We start from the raw sequence: 24,092 nt of genomic DNA on the forward strand, positions 1-24,092 counted from the left end.
TGCTGCACGCCTCACACTGCTGCACGCCTCACACTGCTGCACGCCTCACACTGCTGCACGCCTCACACTGCTGCACGCCTCCCACTGCTGCACGCCGCACAATGATGCACGCCGCACACACTGCTGCACGCCGCACACTGCTGCACGCCGCACACTGCTGCACGCCGCACTGCTGCACACTGCTGCACGCAGCACACTGCTGCACGCCGCTGCACGCCACAGTGCTGCATGCCTCACACTGCTGCACGCCTCACTGCTGCACACCTCACACTGCTGCATGCCTCACACTGCTGCATGCCTTACACTGCTGCACGCCTCACACTGCTGCACGCCTCACACTGCTGCACGCCTCCCACTGCTGCACGCCTCCCACTGCTGCACGCCGCACAATGCTGCACGGCACACACTGCTGCACGCCGCACACTGCTGCACGCCGCACACTGGTGCACACTGCTGCACGCAGCACACTGCTGCACGCCGCACGCCGCTGCACGCCACAGTGCTGCATGCCTCACACTGCTGCACGCCTCACTGCTGCACGCCTCACACTGCTGCATGCCTCACACTGCTGCACGCCTCACACTGCTGCACGCCTTACACTGCTGCACGCCTCACACTGCTGCACGCCTCACACTGCTGCACGCCATACTGTGGCACGCCTCACACTGCTGCACGCCTCACACTGCTACACAAAACACTGCTGCACGCCACACACTGCTGCACGCCACACACTGCTGCACGCCGCACACTGCTGCACGCCTCACACTGCTGCACGCCTCACACTGCTGCACCTCACACTGCTGCACCTCACACTGTTGCACGCCACACACTGCTGCACGCCACACACTGCTGCACGCCACACACTGCTGCACGCCACACACTGCTGCACGCCGCACAATGCTACACGAAAAACACTGCTGCACACAACACACTGCTGCACACCACACACTGCTGCACACCACACACTGCTGCACGGCACACACTGCTGCACACTGCTGCATTACTCACTGCTGCATGTTGCACGACACTGCTGCACGCCTCACACTGCTGCACGCCTCACACTGCTGCACGCCTCACACTGCTGCACGCCTCACACTGCTGCACGCCTCACACTCCTGCACGCCTCACACTCCTGCACGCCTCACACTCCTGCACGCCTCACACTGCTGCACGCCTCACACTCCTGCACGCCTCACACTCCTGCACGCCTCACACTCCTGCACGCCTCACACTCTTGCACGCCTCACACTCCTGCACGCCTCACACTGCTGCATGGCACACACTGCTGCACACTGCTGCATTACTCACTGCTGCATGTTGCACGACACTGCTGCACGCCTCACACTGCTGCACGCCTCACACTGCTGCACGCCTCACACTGCTGCACGCCTCACGCTGCTGCACGCCTCACACTCCTGCACGCCTCACACTCCTGCACGCCTCACACTCCTGCACGCCTCACACTGCTGCATGGCACACACTGCTGCACACTGCTGCATTACTCACTGCTGCATGTTGCACGACACTGCTGCACGCCTCACACTGCTGCACGCCTCACACTGCTGCACGCCTCACACTGCTGCACGCCGCACACTGCTGCACGCCGCACACTCCTGCACGCCGCACACTCCTGCACGCCGCACACTCCTGCACGCCGCACACTCCTGCACGCCGCACACTCCTGCACGACACTGCTGCACGACACTGCTGCACGACACTGCTGCACGACACTGCTGCACGACACTGCTGCATGCTGCATGACACTGCTGCGCGCTGCACGACACTGCTGCGCGCTGCACGACACTGCTGCGCGCTGCACGACACTGCTGCACGCTGCACGACACTTCTGCACGCTGCACGACACTGCTGCATGCTGCACGACACTGCTGCACGCCGCACACTGCTGCACGCCGCTGCACGCCACAGTGCTGCATGCCTCACACTGCTACACGAAACACTGCTGCACGCCGCACACTGCTGTACTCCGCACACTGCTGTACTCCACACACTGCTGCACTCCACACACTGCTGCACTCCACACACTGCTTTTATGCGAGTTTATGCTACTGACATTGTAAATGACAATGCCTTTTATTTGTTTTAAAACCAAAACATAAATAAAAGGCATTGTAATTTTGCAATGCCAATAGCTCAAACTCTTATAAATGCGAGACCTATTGCATTGCAAATGCTTGTTTGCTTTCTCGCCCTAAGTGCGTCAGGTATGCCCAGACGTGGGTCCTGGGCTCACTGTGCCACTGGAATCAAGCTATCCTGGCAGAAGAGGGGTGAAACCCCGAAACTGGTCCTAGGATGCTTGTTTCCGGTCCAGGGAGGACCTGGCTTGGCAGTTCGGGATGGACTGTTCCCATGAGGCACAGGATCAAGACTGTTTTGTATATGGCCAGGTCTAAACTGGGGTGGCATGGTGAGCAAAAGAATGATGGATTAACCCAGATCTCTTGACTGGGGGTGAATGTTTTGATTCGTTCTGCATTCAGTCCATCGATTGTGTGTCTTTTGCCAAAAATTGAAATGGCCTTAATTGCAACCCGTTGTTGGACATTAATAGTCCACCTTCACCACTTTTTTTTTTTTGTCGTGCAGATTTCTATAGCGCCAACTCGACCCAAAGGTATTGGAGCGCTTTACATGAGCACTAGTTGCGTTACACAAGGACACAAACCATTTCTGTTTCAATCCATTGTCTACTGGATCCAAGGTATATTGCATTGAAAATTCCTGTAGGAATCCTGGTTTGGCATGTTTGGTACATATTTCCTAGAGAGGACCTTGTTTTCTCAAGTACAAAGCCCTTTGTGGTTGCAAAGCCTGCAAACCTCAAGAACACAGACTCTGCAACCACAAAAAAAGTATTTTGCTGTGCACAAGGCTGCTTTAGTGAGTCGCAAATGTCTTTCCGGCTATCAAAAGAGATTTTAAAACTCATTACAAATCGAAAATAGGAGGAGACGTGAAGGGGATGCGGATGTGTTGAAGTTAGAGAGCAGGGACTTCATTCAATTGTGTGGAGCCACTCGTGTAGGAGGTAAGTTCTTTGTTTTATGTTGGGCCCTTAGGTTACAGCCACTGCACATAGGACCTGCCAGGACTCTATCCTTCCTCCAATGGTCCCTACCTCCAAGCTTCTACTGCAGACCACACACCAACATTCTATTACATCATTCTGTCTCAGCATTCCAGACACCAGCTCAGACATGAAGCAGAAGGGAGCACAGGACACCACAGGAGGTGCCCCTTCTAGTTTCAGCGGTTTGCTAAAAAATTTACCAGTGGCATTGCGAAATGCTGAACAGGTCGCAAAAAGTCTGTGCCCAATTAGCACTCACTATTTGCGATCTGCCCAACTACACATCATGTCGATGGTGCTTTCATATGTTTGCCTGGTCCAAGACTGCAAGAACAATTTTCAATGCAATGACTGTAGTGTAATGCTGCCACCTTGTGGCAAAAGTGGAAACTCCGGTTGTAAGTGAATAACAGCCCAAAAAAAGATCAACAGGCCCAAGCATCATAAGGAAAACCGGTCGCAAACGGGCATCATCCCAAATGCAAAAATCGCCATTTAAGTAATATCTAAATTGCGATTACTTAAATTGCGATTGCATTTAAGGAATCGCAAATTGAGATTCCTTAAATGCAATGTGTTAAAGTAAAAAAAATTGCGATTTCACTAATAGGGTGTGCAAATTACCATGAAGTTGAACTTCATGGTAATTTGCAAAACCTTTGAAAAATGGACATGTGCATTTTTCAAAGTTTCATGTTGGGCACACACGTGCCCTTAGGGCATGTGTGTGCGCAACATATGTGCACAGAATAATTTCAGGCGTGCAACAGGGTGTCCTTTTGACACCCTCGCACCCTGAAATTGCATGCACAATTTGCGAGGACCTATTGGTACTTGCAAATTGTGCATGCCATTTCCCATTCATGCCCATAGGAATGAATGGGAAGCCATTCTTTATTTGTGACTTGCAATTTGCGAGTCGCAAATAAGGAATGTGTAGGAATCGCTACTTTTACAGTGATTCCTACATGCAAAGGCTTTTGCAAGTACTTAATTGCGATTCCTTAATTATCGCACTTAAGGACTCGCAAAATCCTACCTTGATGCATGTGCCTGCAAATACTTTGAGAAGTATTGTATTTAAACAACATCTGAGCTGCAAAGTACAAATGATTGGGCTAAAACATACATCCCACAACACGCTCAGATAAAAGAAAACAATTACCATCAAATACAATAATGCTCCAGACACCCTATGAAATAACATCTACGCTGGAAAATAAATCTAAGCAAAAAGGGTAAAGGATTTGAGGTAGGCAGGCCACTTTAGCCCAACAGCACAAAGAGATACATAAGGCATGTGCAGAATCTACCCACAGGACGAGGGTACAAGCAGTGACCCTGCCAAAAATGCTCTTAATTTCTCATCAGTCTAATGATATCTAGGCCTGGGCGAAGCACTACGCTACGCTCGCGTAGTTTGCGAAGTTCGCGCTACTTCGCACTACGCGAACTGCACGTAGCACAGTGCGAACACGCGTAGCGTAGTGTTGCGTAGTGCTGCGGTCATTTTTTGCTTGCTCGCGGTCCTCAACGTCAAGTTGGCGACCGCGAGCAAGCAAAATGACATCCCCGCGAGACTTTTTCCTTGTTCGCGATCGCGAGCATGGAAAATAAACCTCCCGGCGAGATTCCCAACGCGAGGAGGTCAGGTTTCTCATTGCGAGGGGTCGCGTATGCTCGCGACCGCTCGCGATGAGAAACTACCAGTTCGCGTTGAGAAAGTTGCAGCTCGAGTAAAAATCTACTCGAGCAGCAGAGAACTACAGCTCGCACTGTGCAAGATGCCATTTTCAATGATTGCACAGTGCCGGTTGCTTGTCCGCACTGTGCAATCATTGAAAACAACATCTTGCACAGTGCGAACATGTTACTACGCAGTTCGCGAAGTGCTACGCGTAGCTCGCGTAGTGCGAACTTCACTTTGCGTAGCTTCGCGAAGTGCTACTTCGCGAACTACGCCCACCCTTAATGATATCACAACCAGCAGCTGTGAAGGTGCCCTGGTGGTCATGGCACCAATATTTGAATATTATGTCTTTTTGCACGTTTGTGGGAGTACACGTTGTGACATCTCAAGGAGTGCTCCCTGGAGGCTGGGACAGATCAAACATCATGCCTCACATCATTACAATAATAGCATCCAGGCATCGGGCACTTGTTAGGGTGTCTTAACTAGCCGATAGCGACGCCCTCCAGCCCATCTTGCAGATCCCAAAAGCAGAACAAAACACCCGCTGTTGAGCACACTACATCTGTAAATCTGAGAAGTGGGCCCACATTCTAAAATTGAACATTTGAAAATTCTTCATAACCTGCAAAGATTTCATAGCCTGAGCTTCCACGGGCTACTTAGGTACTTTTTTTACCCTACACTACGTGTGCCCACCTCTAAACCTCTCTGCCCCACCAATGCAATGGATACCCTCGGCCCCTCGCATCTCTCCTTTTCTACAGTGTTTCATTGCTTTGTTGCTAGGTTTGCACTACAAGAACACTTATAACTGTCACTCTGTAACCCTCCTACCACTGATTCAGTCTCCCTTACTGCTATGCAACCATTCATCCTTGTGAAGAGATGCTGGATTGGAAATACAAAAAAATCAAAGCTGAATTGGCTGTCCTTAAAGCTAAAGAAGAGACACCGGTAAGGTAAATGACATGGATACCCATAAATTATTGAGGAGCTGTTAAGTGAAGGCAACCTTAAGGCACAAGAAAGCTTAATTTAAAAAAAAAGCTTAATTAAGTTCTGGATAGGCAGTGACTTCCTAGAAGAAATTGAGCTAAAATCAGAGAATCTGAAAAAGAGATTGAGAAATCTTAGGTTTCTGTAATTCCCAATTTGAAGATGAGTTTATGAATCATTAACATATGCAACCTGTCCTACTTTAAGAAGCTGGAAAGGCAGTGGAAGAAACTTCTAGCCAAAGAAACAAAAGTATACCGAATCCAGGTTTATTTTTAAATCATTTATTTGTAGGGCTATGCAGCTTAAAACATGCTCACAGAGCGTCTGAGCACTTTACATGATGGCAAAGGAAACATACAACTTTGAATTATAACCAAGAATGGACACATTAAATTACATAACACCATTTAGTAAAAGTTTTACATGATCCCAGTAAGGTCCTCATTCTGAATGGCCTGCTATTCCAAATTTGAACCTGGCTTTAAAACTGGCTCACTATCTCAATATATGCCAACTTCTAGACACCAAGCAATCAGGTTTCTGGCCCACCCACAGCAATGAAACAACTCTCATTGCAGCAACAGACAACATCAGGTTGATCCTCGACCGCGGACAAACACTGGCCCTCATACTACTCGATCTCTCAGCAGCTTTCGACACAGTCTCCCATTCCATCCTGATCAGAAGACTACATGGAACAGGCATCCAAGGGCCCACCCTCAACTGGATCTGCTCCTTTCTTACAGGTAGAACACAAAGAGTCAGCCTGCCACCTTACATGTCGAAAGCCAAGAAGAAAATAAGTTACTTACCTGTAACTATAGTTCTCTAGTATTGGAACTTTCATAGATTCACATGCTTGAATCATTCCCCGTCATCGAGATGGGAGTCCCCGGTATTTCAAAACAGCAATGCAAAGTTAGCATAAACTAGAAAAACAGGCCTAGTCCCACTTCAGTTTTGTAACATAGTCATACCTTTTTGTAAAAGAGCCAAAACCTGGATTTAGCCAATCAGAACAACCTACCCTCTAGAACACTCATGAGAGAACCTCAGACCTTCAGATTTTCACAGCACCAGTGCAATAAGCATATCCGTAAAGGTCTTAAAGGTGAGCTTCGAGGGGAGGAAGGTGGGTTGCATGTGAATCTATGAAAGATTCCAATACTGGAGAACTAAAGTAACTTATTTTCTTACTTCAGTATTGGAACGGAGATAAATTCACATGCTTGAATCAGAGTAACTAGCAGCTAGGAGCACATTTTTGTTGTAAATGTCCTTGAATAAAAAATACAAAACGAAACGTAAAAAAGGAAGGCAATTTTTTAAACTGCAATAGGAGAAAGTACATAACTCAAACTTAACAATGTATCTAACAATGTATATGTATATATATATTCACTGAAAAAACCATAGGTTTCACACACGTTATAGTTAGGAATTAGCATTTAAAAAACCTTGCAAATTCACTGCAAAAAACCATAGGTTTCACACATGTTATAGTTAGCGGAAATTTTACTGATAAAAAACCAATGAAATTCCCCCGTTATAGTTAGTGCAGGCAACTATAACTCACGCGACCGCAATCCTCTGCTGATGCTAATACTGTATTTAGACACTTATTTGCCCATGTCTTCTTCCATACATTTTTAGCTATACATATATTACAAATATTTTTTTTTCATAAAGACACATATGTCATCAGCAGAAGATTGCGGTCGCGTGAGTTATAGTTGCCTGCACTAACTATAACGGGGGAATTTCATTGGTTTTTTATCAGTAAAATTTCCGCTAACTATAACATGTGTGAAACCTATGGTTTTTTCAGTGAATTTGTGCGGTTTTTTAAATGCTAAGTTACTTTACGCCAGTGCGCGCCCACTTAACGCATATTTGCCGGTGTGTGATACATGGGATGCCAATGATTAAGGGTCTAAAAGACTTGAAACGCGTCTGGCAGCAAGATTTGATGCCGTTTTTTCTTCACCTTGTTTGCAGCCTTCGTGATTAAAATATTGGAATAACAACTACCTGTGGTGGCTCTTCCATTTAGGGTAACCTGTTGCGATTGGATATGTATATATATATATATATATATATATATATATATACATATATATATATATATATATATATATACATATATATATATATATATATATATATATATATATATATATATATATATATATGTCAATATACCCGTTTAATGGTAATGAAAAAAGAAAGAATAGAGTAAGAAAAAGAAAATGTGCGAGGTCTTTAGAAAGTAAAGGAAAGAGGGGTGAAAAAGAAAGCCCACCGTCGTTGAAACAGGTTCCTCAGTACCGCCTGGCCCACTACAGTGACACCGCAACCCGAGGAGTCCAAGCAGTAGTGCCTGGTAAAGGTGTGGATACTATTCCAGGTTGCCGCTCTGCAGATCTCCTAGATAGTTATGCTGGCAAACAAGGCGATCGAAGAATAGACCATTTTGGTAGAATGTGCACGGACCCTCCCCTGGAGGGGCTTTCCTGCGGCCCAATGACAGTACTGGATGGCCCTAGAAATCCAATGTGCAATGCCCCGTTTGGAGAGAGGACAGCCTTTACGAGGGGCACTATAGACCACAGAGTTGGGGTGATTTTTGGAAGGTTTTAGTCCTCTGGAGATAGAATTTTAGACAGCGCTGAATATCAAGATAATGAAGAGCTCTCTCTGCTGGTGTTGTAGGTTGCGGGAAAAAAGTTTTTAGAACCAGTGATTCATTCAAATGAAAGTCCGAAGAAACCTTAGTGATGAACTTGGGGCTGGTACGTAGCATTACCACTTTCCATGACAGAAATTTCATCTACGCCTTATGGATAGATTTGAAGGGATGTTTAATGAGTTGAGACAGGACCACGTTAAGGTGCTAGAGTGGTGGGGAAGGCTTGACAGGTGGATAAACCCTAAAAAGTCCCTTCATGAATTGTTTGAGGTTTCTCACTGACCATAAAGAAGGGCCTGAACAGGTTAATAGATGTGTGAGCTAGACCAGATTTTGCCAATGAAAAGATGTAAGGAAGAATCTCATGAGCCGAAGAGGAGAAAGGATGAACGTCCGATTCCTGGCACCAGAGACAAAACCTCTTCCATTTCATTCAATGTGTTTTGTTAGTGCTCTGCACCCGGGCATGAGAAAGAATATCCTTACATTCAGTGGAAAGGTTCAGATGATCGAACTCTCTGTGTTTAGGAGCCATGCCGCTAATCGAAGCGGTTTGGGATCCGGATGCAGTACCTGACCCTGGGACATCGTCAATAGCGATGATATAGGATCCAACAGAATCGTCTGCCTCTCCAAGAGAAGAAGTTCTGTGTATCAATACTGGTGTGGCCAAGATGGGGCTATGAGGATCATCCTGCAGGGCTCTGCCTTCATCTTCATAAGAAACCATGGCAGGAGGGGAATGGGAAGAAAAGCATAGGCAAAGATGCGTTTTCCCCAGTGTCGAAAGATGTTGTCAAGTCTTTCCTGGTACAGTTCCTATTCATGGCATGCATACTTGAGCCTGCTGAGTGTATCCACTGTCGCTTTGAGTGTCCCCGGAAGGTGTTCTGCTCTTAGTGAAACTCCATTCTGGATCGCCTACTTCCAAATACATTGAGCTTCCAGCGACAACAGAGAAGATCTTGTGCCCCCTTGCTTGCGCATTGCTGTTGTATTTTCCGACCTGATGAGAACCAATGAGTTCCATATCCTTGGTAGGAATGCTTGCAGGGCTAAATGAATTGCTCTTAGTTCCAGCAAATTGATGTGGAGAAGGCGATGTTGTTGCTGCCAATGGCCACTGATTTGAAGGTCTTGCAGGAACGCTCCCCATCCTTCTAGAGATGTATCCGTGGTTATTATTTGCAGAGCTGGAGATGCCAGAAAAGACTTTTGAAATGTTTTTTCTGCTGGGTCCACCAAGAGATGGCTTGAACCATAGTTGGAGTTACTTTGATGATATCCTCGAAAGAACAGACCACTTGATGGCATTGTAAGTCTAGTTGTTCCTGAAGAGGATGCATCCTCAGGCGGCGGAAGGGAACGAGGGAGATGCATGATGACATTTACCCTAGGAGAGACTTGTAACGGTGTACTGAAAGTGACTTTTTTCTTAGGAAGAGTTGAGCCATAGATATCAGTTTGGTTTGTCTTTCGAGCGATGGCAAGGCTTTGTTCAGAGTCATGTCCAATATAGCTCCCAGAAAGGCAATGCTTTTGGATGGTTTTAGGCTTGATTTCTCCTTGTTTAAGGTAAGGCCTAGACTTTTGAACAGACTTGTGCATGCCGCCGTGGACACCTGGGCTGGCGAAATAGACGGTGCTTTGATTAGTCAATCGTCCAATTAAGAAAACAACTGGTGATGCTGTCTTCTGAGGAAAGCTGCCACCAGGGCTAGACACTTTGTAAATATCCTTGGTGCCAATCTTAGGCCGAATGGCAGGGCACTGAATTGGTAGTGGCTCCTGGCTACAGTGATATGCGATGGATGAATGGGAACATGGAAGTAAGCGTCCTGTAGTTCTAGAGTGGTCATGAAATCTCCTGAGTTTAGAAGCAGTAATATGTCTTGCAAAGAGACCACGCAGAAGGACTTTTTCTTGAGGTAGGTGTTAAGAGTCCTCAAGTCTAGGATAGATCACCACTCTTTGAAAGCCATCTGTACCAAAAAGAAACTGGAGTAGAACTCTTTCCTTCTCTGGGATGCCGGAACTGGTTCTATTGCCTTTGTTTGGAGCATCAACCTGGCTTCTAGGCGCAGAATGTGTAGATGCTTTGTCACTTGGAAGCGAGGTAGAGTGGATGTTGAATAAACTCTAACATATGGCCAAACTGAATAATGTTGAGCACCCACTGATCCGTTATTTTTCGCCAATTCTGGATGTATCAGGAGATTTTTTCCCCACGGGCGCCTGAGCGTGGGAGGGAAAAAGAGGCGGAGCATGAAAGTTGTCATTGGGGACGTGAGGAATACCTCCCCTATTGCCCTGCTCTCCCTCCGAGTATCGATCTGGAATAAGTTGTAGATTGAGATTGTCGCTGAGTGTATTGCAGCCAATAGGGTTGTGTAGAGGAGGTGTAAGAGGGATATCTGTATTGTTGGTATTCACCTCTATATGAGGGCAGACCTCTTCCTTGAACCGCTCAAAAAGGTACCTTACGGTACTGAGGAATCTCCAATGACTTTGCCGTGTCAATGCCCTTGTTTATATCCTGGAGAGCCTCATCGATATGTTTCCCAAAAAGGGCCTCTCCATCAAAGGGCAGATCTAAAATCTTATTATGGACCTCAGGCTGAAAAGATGTCGCTCTGAGCCAACCATGTCGGTGTAAGACTGCCGCTCCTGCCAGAGACCTAAAAGCTGTTGTAGCAATATCCATTGTGCACTCTATAACCTCAGAGGAAGCCCTCTCACCTTCTTGGAGGAACATCTTGGCATCTGATTTACCTTCATCAGGAAGTTGGTCGATGTAAGGAGCTAGGTTGCACCACATCGTCATCGCCATCTTTTCTACGGAGATGACACCCAACTAATACTTCGACACAGATTCCCACAACAAAAAACAACTTTTCCTACTGCATGACTCCAGTAGCCAGTTAGATGAGATCCAACTGCCTCAAAATCAACACACACAAAACTAAAGTGGCAATCTTTGGATAATACCTCTTCTTGGGACTTTACTTGGTGGCTATCAGATCTCGCCCCCACACCTACACCCACCACCCATCCCAGATATTTAGGAATCATCCTGGTTGACAAATTCGACATGACAGGTGAACGCTAACTTCAACTGCTTCAACACCCTAAAGATGTTGTGCAAGATTTTTTTTTTTTATTATTTTTATTATTCAGTTCATGGTATACAAATTATTTTATACAAAAATAGATACACTCAAAAAATAAATGAATTATCAGCATTTGATTATTACAGTATACAGTATACATTGATATACATTTAATAAAGAATAAACAGCAGAAGAACAGATGAAATAGAGCAACATCATAGAGCAGTGCAACAACTAGTACATTAATTAATTAAGAGAGGCCATACACCCAAACCATATTACAGAAGAGGAAGAGAATTCTCAATCTCTCATATAATCTATTACTAACCCCCAAATTTCCTTACCAAGCTTTTGTTTGCTTAGGCCTTTCACGGCATAGAGGCTGTATTCTAGATAAAATATATTTAAAAATCTGGCACGCCATTGCTCAAACATTGGCGCCTCTTTTTGGAGCCACATAGAGGCAATACATAACCTAGCAATAGCCGTAACTAAAAAAATTAAGTAACGTATTTTATATCTTGGGTGTGTACATATAATTTCTGTATCCATCCCTAATAACATGTCAGTGACTGATAGTTGAACAGCTACCCCTGATATTTCCTGTAGAAACTGTTCAATATGCAAAAAAAAGTGTCTAATTCTCTACAGGTATAAAAAATGTTGTCCAAGATTTTAAATGGCTCTCAGAGAATACTAGGAAAACCGCCACACAGGTTGTGATTACCAGCAAACTTGACTATGACAACGCACTCTACGCAGAAATCACAAAGAAGCTACTGAACAGACTCCAAATCATTCAAAATGTTGCAGCAAGACTCCTACTCAACCCACCTTACCTCATCACCCCACACCTCAGAGAGCTTCACTGGCTCCCATTCACAAATGCTCTAGTTCAAACGGGGCACAGACAAATAAAAAGCAGTACACAACATCAGTCTAGCTTACCAAAACAGTCAGGTACGCTTTCACATAATCCCCTGGCACCTCCACTCAGAACCGACGGTCACTAGCACACATTCCCCACATAAACAAAAACAAATTTGAAAGCTGTGCTTTTGCTTACATCTCCCCCAAAGCAAGGAATGACCTCCCACATCACATTGGAGCCTCCTCATCGCTTCCTGATTTCCAGCAAGAAGCTGACAACCTGGCTCTTTGAATAAACTCACCAAGGAGACATTCGCCCACCCCCCATAACATAACATAAAAGGAGTTACATGCTGAATCGGGACTTACAAAATTTTTCGGACAATTACGACTCTGGTGTTGTTTTCACCTAAATTTTGTTTTTACCTGGTGAAAGCAGATGAAATAGGGCAGTGAAAACTGGCAGGGTAATAGGGAAAAACAGAGGGAGATTGGTATGACATATTATTTTCCTCTGTTATTCTCCATCTACTAGATTACAAGCCCACAATCAAGACCTTAGTTTGAATGGTAAAGTGTATGCAGTACAAATATTTGGAGGACTGTAGTAAAGAAAACTTGTTTTTGATGAGTCTTAATTTAACATTTTCTTGCTGCAAAGCGCTTTACTCGGAAGAGTAGAGGTGCACTGGAAAGGATCAACTAAGACTTAGTAAAGAACCATGGGGCATATCAACAACACCCGGCGATAATTATCGCTCAGCACTCTTAGCGTGAGGATAATTATCGCCGGCTAGCGTGAATTTTTATCGCTGAGATAGCGTGCTATTAGCAACGCTTATCTCAATAGCGATAAAAATCCTCACGCTAACAGGCTAACGTGAGATTATCGCTGGAAACCCAGCGATAATCTCACGTTACCTTGTTGATAGGGACAGGCAAATTTAGCCATGATATCCTCCTTCCATAGGATATCATGGCTAAGTCTGAAAATTAGCAGATGTAAAAAAGCAGCGTTAACCACGGTTAGCGCTGCTTTTTTTGTCTCTAACAGGGTTAGCGATATTCTTGATAATAGGAGAAATGTCGCTTAGCGACATTTCCCCTATTATTTTACTCTGGAACGCCCCCTTTGCATCTCATTAGAGATGCAAGGGGAAGCGTAGAGTAAAAGGGTGCTAACAAGCAAATTTGCGTGTTAGAACCCTGTTGTTGATAGGGTGCTAGTTTTATCTCTGCTTTTTTGGTTTTTAAAGCCAAAAAAGCAGAGATAAAACCCTTGTTGATATGCCCCCATGTTGGATAAACAGTCTGACAAATGCAACCTGAAAAATCTCGAATCTGGCACACAACCAACTTATAAAAATACAAAGTAGAAAAAAAACCTGATTATTATTGTGACTAATGTGTACCAAATGCAATATCGAATTAAAAAATAAATTAAAAATGGAAAATTCACTAAGTCGGGATTTGCGACTATTAAGAAACATTTTTGTCTTTACTAAACACATTCTCACATTCAGAAGATTGTTTCAGAATCTGTAATTTAGTTTAGAAATGAAATAGGAATCAGAATTTGTTGACTTACGATTCATGCCATTATGTACCAATGTTTGCGCCTTTAATTCTGGTGCTTAAACTTCCTAATTTGGGTTGTAACTGATTTGCAAGGTAGTGGTCTCATGGACCACTACCAACTCGCAGTGAAACAATGTTTTTAAAACTAAAAAAATACATTCTTCTTGAGGTTCTTTAAATTTTTTTTAAAACAAAACAACAACTGCACACGAGTGATGAAGAGAACTGTTCTCTCTGTACCACAAAAACTTTATAAAAATGAATGAAGATACCTCGGCAATTGCCTGCAGATCCCGATAAGATGCATCGATCTTGTTTTGTGTTTTCCAGATGTTGTCCGGGTCGAAGTGCTGGTCATGGGTAGACAGAGCTGAAGAGTGACTCTCGCTGCTATTTGGAGCCTTCACATGTTTTTCTGGTGAAAGTCTCATTCCTGATGCTGGATTTCTCTGGGTTGCCACACGTGCCACAGTCACTTGAACCACCTTTTCAAATCACAAACAGAAACGTTGAACAATTTTGAACTTTAAGGTAATTTTTTTCTTATGTGTACTGCTGCATGCAAGGTTTGTTATATTTAGGACTGCTATCATGCAAAAAGTATTTTTCCACATAGAATACTACTATAAAAGTCGTTGTACTAATATCCTAAAATTTTACTCCATTGTCGGTCCAGATTACCTAAGATTTTACTTTGGGGTTGCGTCACTTTTTTGGCGCAGCCTGACACAAAACATATTTTAGTATTTACTAAGCCACACAAAGCCTGATTTGCATGGCTTTGCGTGGCTCTGTAAATAACACAGTAATGCAAATTCCGTTGCCCTGCATCGGGGAGGCGTTACAAGGGTGGAACATGAACATCCCAGTGCATCCACCCATGTATTCTGACGCAAACCCAAATTTACTAAAGCCTGTAAACACAGGTTTGTGAAAGAACGGTGCACCTAGCCAAAGCTGGCATAATGAGGAGAAATATCTTTATTTTTACTCGTTATTTCCTCTTTGTAAGTGTGCTATGTTCTACAGAACACATACAGAGAGGAACAAGCCTCTAAGAATAGTTTTTGTGTGGGAAGGTATCCCTTCATGCACAAACACTATTCTGACCACAATGCAGGCACCCCTTGCGTTGCGATAGCAGCATTTACAACGCATGATTTAGTTTGCGTGCCATTACAAAGCAGTCGTTACAACGACCACGTTGTTACAACGCAAACCATTACATCGCAAGTCTTTACAACGACTTGCTGTAGGGGGGCGATGGTGTTGGCTTTACAATCCAACACCTTCCCTGCTGTTGCACAAACTGGAGTAGGAATAGTAAATAATGTTATTCCTAAGTCCAGTGCGCCCCCCTACAGCTAGTTGTTGTAACGACTTGCGATGTAATGGTTCGCGTTGTAAGAACGCAGTCGTTGTGACAACCGCATTGTAATGGCATGCAAACTAAACGCATGCGTAGTAAACGTATATATTCCGTGCGTTGTAATGCAAGGGTGCCAGTATTGCATCTAAGGAAGCGAGAAGTGTGTCTGTGCTTCGAGAGAGCAGAACTGCGCCATCTCTTAGTATATGTGGCCAGTTCTGCTCTCTCTTTCACGCAACGCAGCATAGCTGCGTTGCTGCACTGCGTTGCATGAATTATTAGTAAATCTGGGCCTTAATTTTGTAGAACCAGTGCAGGCAATGAAAGTCCCTATACTGTGAAACAGATTGACACTTATTTAGATCAAGGCACGGCACAAAAAGATCAAATGGCTGAACGCACAGAGATCCCAGCCTGCCTGCCAGGCATCTCTATATATGGCGGATGGTCCTCCACCCGGGGAGGGGAGACCATAGTCTCTGTTGACCTGACGGGTCGGTGGGTCTCCGACCAGGCTCTAAATGAGCCCTTGGATTTTTAATCGAATTCTGTTCAGTATGTGTCAGTATTCTATGGGATTATATCATGGTTTCTGTACCAAAACTCTGGAGATAGCATGCACAAAATAAGAAGAGTCCCCAAACCATGCACTAGGCATGTTGGTATTATATGTTCTTTTGTCTGAGAGCTTAGTACTCTACTTTCCAAGTTCTATTACTAGTAGCATCCCAAGAAGAAGGTGCAAACAAGAATTGTATTGCTAGGACCCAGTTTCATACTTTCCTGCACAATGCACAATGGAACATGTAGAATCTGCCCTGATAGTAAGGCTGCCAGATCCCCAGGGCTCTCACTTTTCTCACAGGTGTTTGCAGAAGTGCGTGCTAAGAAGAGAATGTGGTGCTTTGTACAAAGTTATAAAAAGAACATTTCAGCCTTGATTCAAAATGTAACCTTCTAATAGTCACAGTCCATCACAGGAGTAATTTAGCGGCCACCAGGGGTTTATTACATCGTCCAAGTTTTAATTGAACCACCTATGGAGTATTTGAGCACTGCCCTTCCCAGATAGGGAATACATTGGATTTACCGAGGGGTTGCATTTGAGACCCTATGTGATCATATGCTTCCACTTATCACTACTACGATTGACTTGTAACTACTTCTGATAGAACAGGATGTTCTTTAGAATGTTCTTATTGCAAGATCTTTGTATCTAGTTTCTGTGATTACATCAGGATCTATGACTGCCCAATGTAATTTCTCGAGAAGAGTTTCGAGTCAAAAGTCATGAGATATCCCTTCCTTTGACGTCAACAAAGGTTCAAAGAGCGTGTGAAGTCACTTCTTTTACACCAATGACATTGGGGAAATGACATAAGCAAAATCCTTTGAATGCATCTTGCACGAGAAGTAGTTTAGTAGCCTTTATTTCTGCATTGAGGCAAAAAGTGATACACAAGAGAACACATGAATTTCATCAATGTTTGTGAAGAAACTATATCAGATATTAACTGAATGCAGTAGCCTATCTCCTTTTATCTGGTCACCCCCTGCAGGGCTATGCTGGCGTTGGCTCTACCTAAAATGTGACTTGTGATCCGCATGAGAAACCCAATATTATTCTAATATATTGAACAGTAAACAAACAGGAAATGGGTCTCACTCCACTACAGCAGGGGCTACATGTATGAAGCTTTCTATCAGGGATCCATGCATCAGACTGTGGCTCCTGACCTCCACCCCTTTTCTGATCAGCTCATGGCTCCAAGCTCATTTCCCTTCATTTCAGAAGTCCACCTAGCTCTCTACCACCTCATCAAAGGCGCCAACATTCCGATGAAGTCATCACAGCTGCTGCAGCTCTAACTGTGACAAGAACATACTGCACAACAGTGCACATGCATGCATCTGTCATAGATACACATGGACTTTGAAAGGCTGTGAGAAATTCAACCCCTAATCAAAACAACGCTGCTGTTAATGCTACCTAGATTAACTACCCCCGAAGAACAATGCAGCGTAGCAGCCTTACATCTGCTGAAACACTTGCTCCAATGGAGGCAGTGGAATTGTCATCTTCACAGACATGATATGTTGGCTATTCCAAATCTTTTAATCTGAATAAGGAAGTTAGGTGGTCGAATACAGCAATAGGGTGATAGATAGCACAGATAGGACAACAATACAACTTGATATCAGAATATCAATATATTAATCATTAGCGTATGGAAAAGGCTGGCAATGAGGGGAGGGAGGTTGGGAAGGATTAATAGGATAAGGGACTACTTTGCATGATATAAGTGGATAACACCAACAGGAGACAAAAAAATCTGTTCAGATACTGAATGTACAATCGGTTGAATGAGTGAACTGTACTGGATCCCATATGATGATTATAAAACTAATAGGATGTGTTTAAACAAAAAAAGAAGTGTGGTGATCGTCATGCAGCACTGCACTTCTAGTGTCCTTTGGGACTTGGCAAAGGAGGCAACAAAAAGAGTCAACCATACCTTTGGCTCGATCTCAGTGAGGTAGGATGTCGGCACAGCCAGTTGCCTTCCTGTGGAGTCTTTCAGTAGCCACTTGTCTGGATTGGATCCATCCACCAGCTCCAGGACATCTCCTCGATTCAATGTGAAGTCATTACCTGCATCAAACAAAAGATGCTAGAGGATCGAGTCTAGAATTGCACATCATTGAAAAAAGTGATCAAAAACTTGCCTTTTCATTTGGCATTTGGCATTATTGATCTGCAGAATATGCAATGAGCCAGCTGGTCGACATGTCTAACTTATCCTAAAAACTGACCTCTATTTTGACATATGTCTGAATGACCCTATACAAACTAATTTTGTCAGAATCAAATTCTACTTTCTTTTGGATTGCCTGCATGTATTGTCAGACCAGGAGGGTCAATGGCCAAGGTTCTAAATGTATTAATGGTCCAGAAATCTGTGTGATGGAATAAAAGCAGGAAAAACTTCAATCTTGTGTAACTTATATAGCCACCATGCTCATTTTCTACCCTACAAACTGGTATCGCGAATCGGGAACATCTCTACTTCTCTACATACAAAGTGCCTAATTCATATGTAATGTAATGCATTAGATTTAAACGTGCATCATAAAGCCTGCACGTGTAGAGATGACCAATTGTGCCTTAAAGTGAAGAAATGTAATGCTTATAAATGCAATTTATTAATGCGTGTAACTCTTGATGTGTAAAGGCCTAAATGAATGTTCTCGTTTTGCTATAGAAAGCCTATTCGTATTTCTTATGTTAGCTGAATTGTGTAGGCCGAAGTGTACTTCCCCTGGAAAAGCTCTCATTTAGAGGTAGTCAGCGAAAATTGTGTGCGTAAGGATGTGCAGTTCTCAAGCTTCTGTTGCAGGTGCAAGGACACTGTCCTCGTTAGCTAAGACTAACCCTTTTGTTTTAGGAGTTAGGTATGGAGGAGAATGGTTACAAGAGTCTCCAGGAATGCTAATGATTGGAGGATGATACTTTCTACGCTGAAAGAGCCTGGGACTCAAGAACACTCCAACCGCTGCTGGACGAGATACAAGTTTAATGGAAATTTATCTTCAAGCGGTGTTTAGCCAGAAGAGGTGTTACGGAGGCGTGTCCTCCATGTTGTGCATTTTGTATTGGGGAAAGTGCCCCGAGGGAGGATTGTCAGATGAGGGCAGATGCGAGCAGAGAGCTGTTAGGAGGGTAAGAGAAGGGATCGATAGTTAGAAGGGAGACTTAGCTTCCGCTACTGACCCATTAACGTGAGTGTACTTCTTAGGAAGTCTTCACAAGCTTACACCTTTTCTTGATCTTGCCGGGGAAAATGCTAAGTAGGGATATCAGAGTCAGTGGTCTTTTTCGGGTCTAAATTGGATTGGTTTAAATTGTTGATAGAAATTATTGTTTTTCTCCCCTTTACACTTCTTAGCAGATAAAAAGATCCAGTCGACCAAGGATTCTTAAGAGCGGTAAGATAAGATAAGATGAGATAAGAATCCGGCGCAATCAGTTGGTAGCAGAGTAGGATGGTTATCTCTGGAGTAGGGGGAGACGTAGAGAAAGGTAGTCATTGAGCCCCATGCCCATGGAGTACAAGGTGATGGTTGTCTGGCGGATCGTGAGCGGAGGACGACGGATGGAAACTGATGGAGAGTGACGGTGTGGCGAAGCAGCAGTTCATGGGAGAGTGAGTATGAACAGGGTTGTGTGTCTGTTAGATTGCTGTGTTGTTTTGATTGTGTGATGTCTTGCGGAGTTGGAATGAGAGTTGAGTGACTGTGGTTTCGGGCCGAACACGTGCTGTCTATGAGATTTGATTTTGATATTCCGGGATAAGTTTGTGGCGTAGAAGACACCCAGAGTTGAAATTGTCCGACGAGAGATTGTGGGAGTCATGAGACGTCGATGACTGACCCACTGGTGATAGGGAAACGCCTGTGTGAGTGCGTGGATATCCGACGTAGGTCATGGGTTGCTGTATGTAGAACATCGAGTGTTTGGATCATATCGATTATGTACACGACTGTCCAGCCGTTCGCGGGCAGATAGTCTGAGGCAGCTGTCCGGTCGTTTCGCGGACAGACGGTTGCCAGAGTTGAGGTCGACAATTGTGAGAGACCGTCTGGTCAGTTGGTGGACAAACAGTCAGAGAAGTGACTGTTCGGTCGTTTCGCGGACAAACAGTTATTTCATTGTATGCAAGAGACGTGTGAGAGTGTGCGAGAGACAAAACTGTAAAAGAGCGGAACTGCTGCAAGGGGAGAAAGAGTGACATCAGAGAGGGCCGCGCTGCGATAGGTCGGTTGGTGTGAAGCCGCGCTGGGATTGGCGGATTGTCATCAGGAAGTAGAGCAAAGAAAATCCACAAATAAAAGTTGATTTGATCATGAAATGTTTTAAGGTTTTACGAGATATGTACGGAGGAGATAGAGGGGTGGTTACTCGAGGAGGAGAGGAAGCTTCGCCTGAGGATACCCCAGCTCATTACATGGCTATGAATGTGGGGTTGCATTCTATACTTTGGCACAAGAATTGGCATAAATTGACTGAAGGATAGGAAGAATTGACTTTTCCAAGTTATGGTACTTTCAGGTTGGAAGTGTTGTACCAATTGAAAACAGTGATGTCTTCATTGCGGCCTCTACCTAGACCAACACAGTTTGAGGCGCTACATGCATGGATTAGGGCAGCCCATGACAGAAAGGGAGAACAAAGTCAGGAAAGGGTGAAGAGTCGATCAGGGCATTTCAAGATGCGGGATGGGATGCATTGGAAAAGAGGTGGAGAGTGGAAACCATTGAGGGGGATAGGCTATTCCCTCTGACGGTGAAGGTGGGAGACGCCCAGAAGAAGAGTGTTGAGGAAGACGATAGTGACACAGATGACAGCTTGTTAGAAAGTTTACCATCAGAGAGACCACCTCCATATAATCCAGACTCAGAAGAGGGAAAGGCAGTGCAGCTAGAGGGGATTGGAGAATCACAGACTCAACCTAATGCAAGAGTAGTTGGGAGAATCTCCACAGGAACAGAAGGAACGGGAATGCAGACTCCAGCAGGTACCGAAGATAATGGGGTTACAGGTGTTAGAAGGTTGCCGTATGCTCTTACAGTGCCGGTTACCATTGGTCCCATAGTGTCGGTATATGATACAGATCAAGCAGGAAATGGAGGTTTGGCACAGTCAGCAGTGGGAGAGGGAACTGGCTCTGGAGGGAATGGCACGGTGAGTGGAACCGTTCACCTACCAAGACCTATAGAAACGAGTACGCTATTGCCAGCCACTGCAGAGTCCTCGAGGGGATAGGTGGATATAAGGACGGCGAGACCAAGGTCTTTGGCCGATTCAAAATCTGAGCTATGTGGGAACCACCAGTGAGGACTCAGAATGACAGGATGATAGGAGACGGTGATCGGGGAAATTCTGGAAATCAGCAAGCCCTCAGGGATATAGCAGAAGGGAATCGAGGTGGAGGTCAGAGCAGTGAGAGTGAAGAAAAGAGTGTTGCATCTAGTCGAGGGACCCTGAAGGTTTCTATAAGGGCGAAAATGTTGGACGTGGTAAGGTTGAAAGCTCAGGTAGGGGAGATAATTAATGGGAACTTGCCTTTGGAAAAGGGGGAACTGTATGAACCTGATGAGTTGCTGTTTGTAGCAAAGGATGTAACTCGCAAGGCAAGGTCCTCACATGAGAAACTAACAGATTTGGCAAAAAGATACGAGGTGGATCTGTCCAAAACAAAGATGCTACAGGGAAATCACAGATTGCAGTACAGTGACCAAGAATTGGAAGAGAAAAGAGTAATAGGGCTGAAAGCTCACATTCGAGAATTGATATAGGGATACGCACATGGAGCATGCTTGATAAGTGGGAAGAAAGATGGTCCAAAAAGAAGAGCGCAAAAAAGAGCGTAGGAGAGAGACCACCTCCAGGAGGGGGTATAGTAGGAGTGGAGAATTACCCTTTACGTGAGGTATCAAATGGGGGTATGTGCATGTGCCTTGGAGTAGAGGTGATTTGGTAGCATTTATGAATGAATTTCTCCGGCTGAGGGCGAAGCCTGTCAAATGGTACAAGCAAGTTGATCGTTTTGTTAAGATCTCGAAGGTGTTGTGGGTTGATTTGAATACATTGTTTGACATTGTGGTACCAAGTGACTTGAAGGCAGCTTGTAAGGTTGCAGTTGATTGGCCAACCTCTGAACCAGACAAGGATCCTGTTACTAATGGTCCTTCACCTATTGTCATGAAAACGTTTCAACAGGTAATCACATGGCTGAAGTCCAAGATATCTCCAAAAGATATTGATTGGGTTAAGCTAGATCGAAAAATTCAGGAACCAAAAGAATCTGTACATGAGTACTATGAGAGGCTTTTACAAGCCTTTAAGCAGTACAGTGGGTTAGACACCTTAGACCCTAAAGACATGGGACAGTTTGTTTCCAAGTTCGTCTTGGGTCTGAGACCAGAAATTAGTTTCATGATTCAGCAGCGGCAAAACAAGTCCCTGGATGAAATACTACGGTATGCCGGGTACTGCAGCAATGAGGTGGACTCGAAACACAGGAAGCTTAAGGATAAGTTGATGCTAGTCCAAATGCAAACTGCTGATAGGGAACTCCAGACGCAGCTAAATGGAGGGACGCTAGGAAGAAGACAGGGAAGCAATCAGGAGGAACTCAGAATGTGCAGGGTCAAGGAAAAGGGAAAACTGTAGACCCCAAGACAGGGATGGATGTGGTGACACTGAAAAGGACAACTGCGTGTCACATTTGTCACAAAATCGGACATTGGGAGTGCGAGTGTAGGTTGAACCCAGCTAATCAGGTCCAACAAGAGGAAGAGATAGTACAGGTACCAGAGGTCATCAATACAGTGACGAGACGCAGGTCTAAGCAAGGGGGGACATTGGCCCCGCAGGTTCAAGTTTCGCAACCTCCGAGAATTTCGCAGGGAGTTAAAACGTACCGGCAGATGCCTCTTTTCAAGAATTATGATGAGTACAGCTCAGACCCATTAAAATGACGGTGCCTGAGAGGGGAGGAAGACTGCACTCTTGGGGCAGTCTTAGAGGTAGACCAGAGGGGACAGTTCGTAGAGGCGGATTTTGATGGTCATCATACCACCTTTTTGGTTGACACTGGTGCTACCCCGTTCTACTGTGAGATCTGCAGTAGTTCCCAACCTACCCCTCTCGGGACAATCATTCCAAGTTGTAGGAGTGGCGAATTAGAAAATGACTAACCCATTGACCGAGCCGATTCCTGTGAGAATAGGAACTTTCCGAGATCGACACCAGTTTGAAGTGTGCAACTTAAGTCCAGTTTGCTTGTTAGGACGATATCTTTTGTGCAAGCTCAATTGTACCATCTATTGCACCCCCAAGGGAGTGGAATTGCACACCAATGATGATGATATGAACTTTAAGGTTGCAAATCAGCATAGAGATGTACCTTGTGTTAATGGTGGAAGAATTTCCACTTGATTTGAGAGACTCCGTCTCATTGGAGGTGTGGGAATTTACGGGAGAAGAGATCGGATTGATCAAAGGGGTTGAACCAGGCAAGATCCAGACTAAGCAAAACGTGGATGTCCCAAGAACATCCCAGTACAATTTGTCACCAGAGACGATCGCAGGGATCAAACCTATAATTGATTCTATGATCAAGCAGGGAATCCTGAAGGAGATAAGGGGCAGTCCGTGCCACTCACCCATTATGGGATTGCAGAAGCCGAGTGGGAAATTCAGAATCGTGCAGGACCTGCAAAAGGTTAACACGATTGTGGTTCCATGTTGTCCAGTGGTACCGAATCCATCAGTGATACTATTTCAGATTCCATGCAAAGCAGAGTGGTTTACGGTGATTGATCTGTGTCAAGCATTCTTTTCGATATATCTTCATGAGGAGAGCCAATTTTTATTTGCCTTCCAGCTGGAAGACCGTGTGTTAACGTGGTGTCGTATCCCTCAAGGGTATACAGAAAGTCCATCAATCTTTAATCAGATCTTGAAAAAGAACCTTGAGAGTCTCGTGTTGCCGAAGAACTCTGTACTCGTGCAATACACCGATGACCTCCTCGTTGCATCCGAGGCGGAGAATGCTTGCAGAATTGACACGATTGCCTTACTGAATCATCTGGCGGAGAATGGGCACAAGGTGTCCCCTAACAAATTG

General features: G+C 44.8%; 1 protein-coding gene across 1 annotated transcript in view; it reads right to left on the reverse strand.

The window, feature by feature from the left end:
* SPTBN5 (spectrin beta, non-erythrocytic 5) overlaps nt 1-24,092 on the reverse strand; it is a 1,776,766-nt gene that overhangs the window by 1,532,467 nt on the left and 220,207 nt on the right. The window contains exons 14-15 of the mRNA XM_085627084.1: nt 17,916-18,052; nt 14,303-14,515 (exon numbers count right to left, since the gene is read on the reverse strand). Coding sequence (XP_085483210.1) covers nt 14,303-14,515; nt 17,916-18,052 — 350 coding nt within the window. The remainder of the gene's footprint in view (nt 1-14,302; nt 14,516-17,915; nt 18,053-24,092) is intronic.

Source organism: Triturus cristatus, chromosome 9, assembly GCF_964204655.1.
Source record: "Triturus cristatus chromosome 9, aTriCri1.1, whole genome shotgun sequence".
Classification (NCBI taxonomy): domain Eukaryota; kingdom Metazoa; phylum Chordata; class Amphibia; order Caudata; family Salamandridae; genus Triturus; species Triturus cristatus.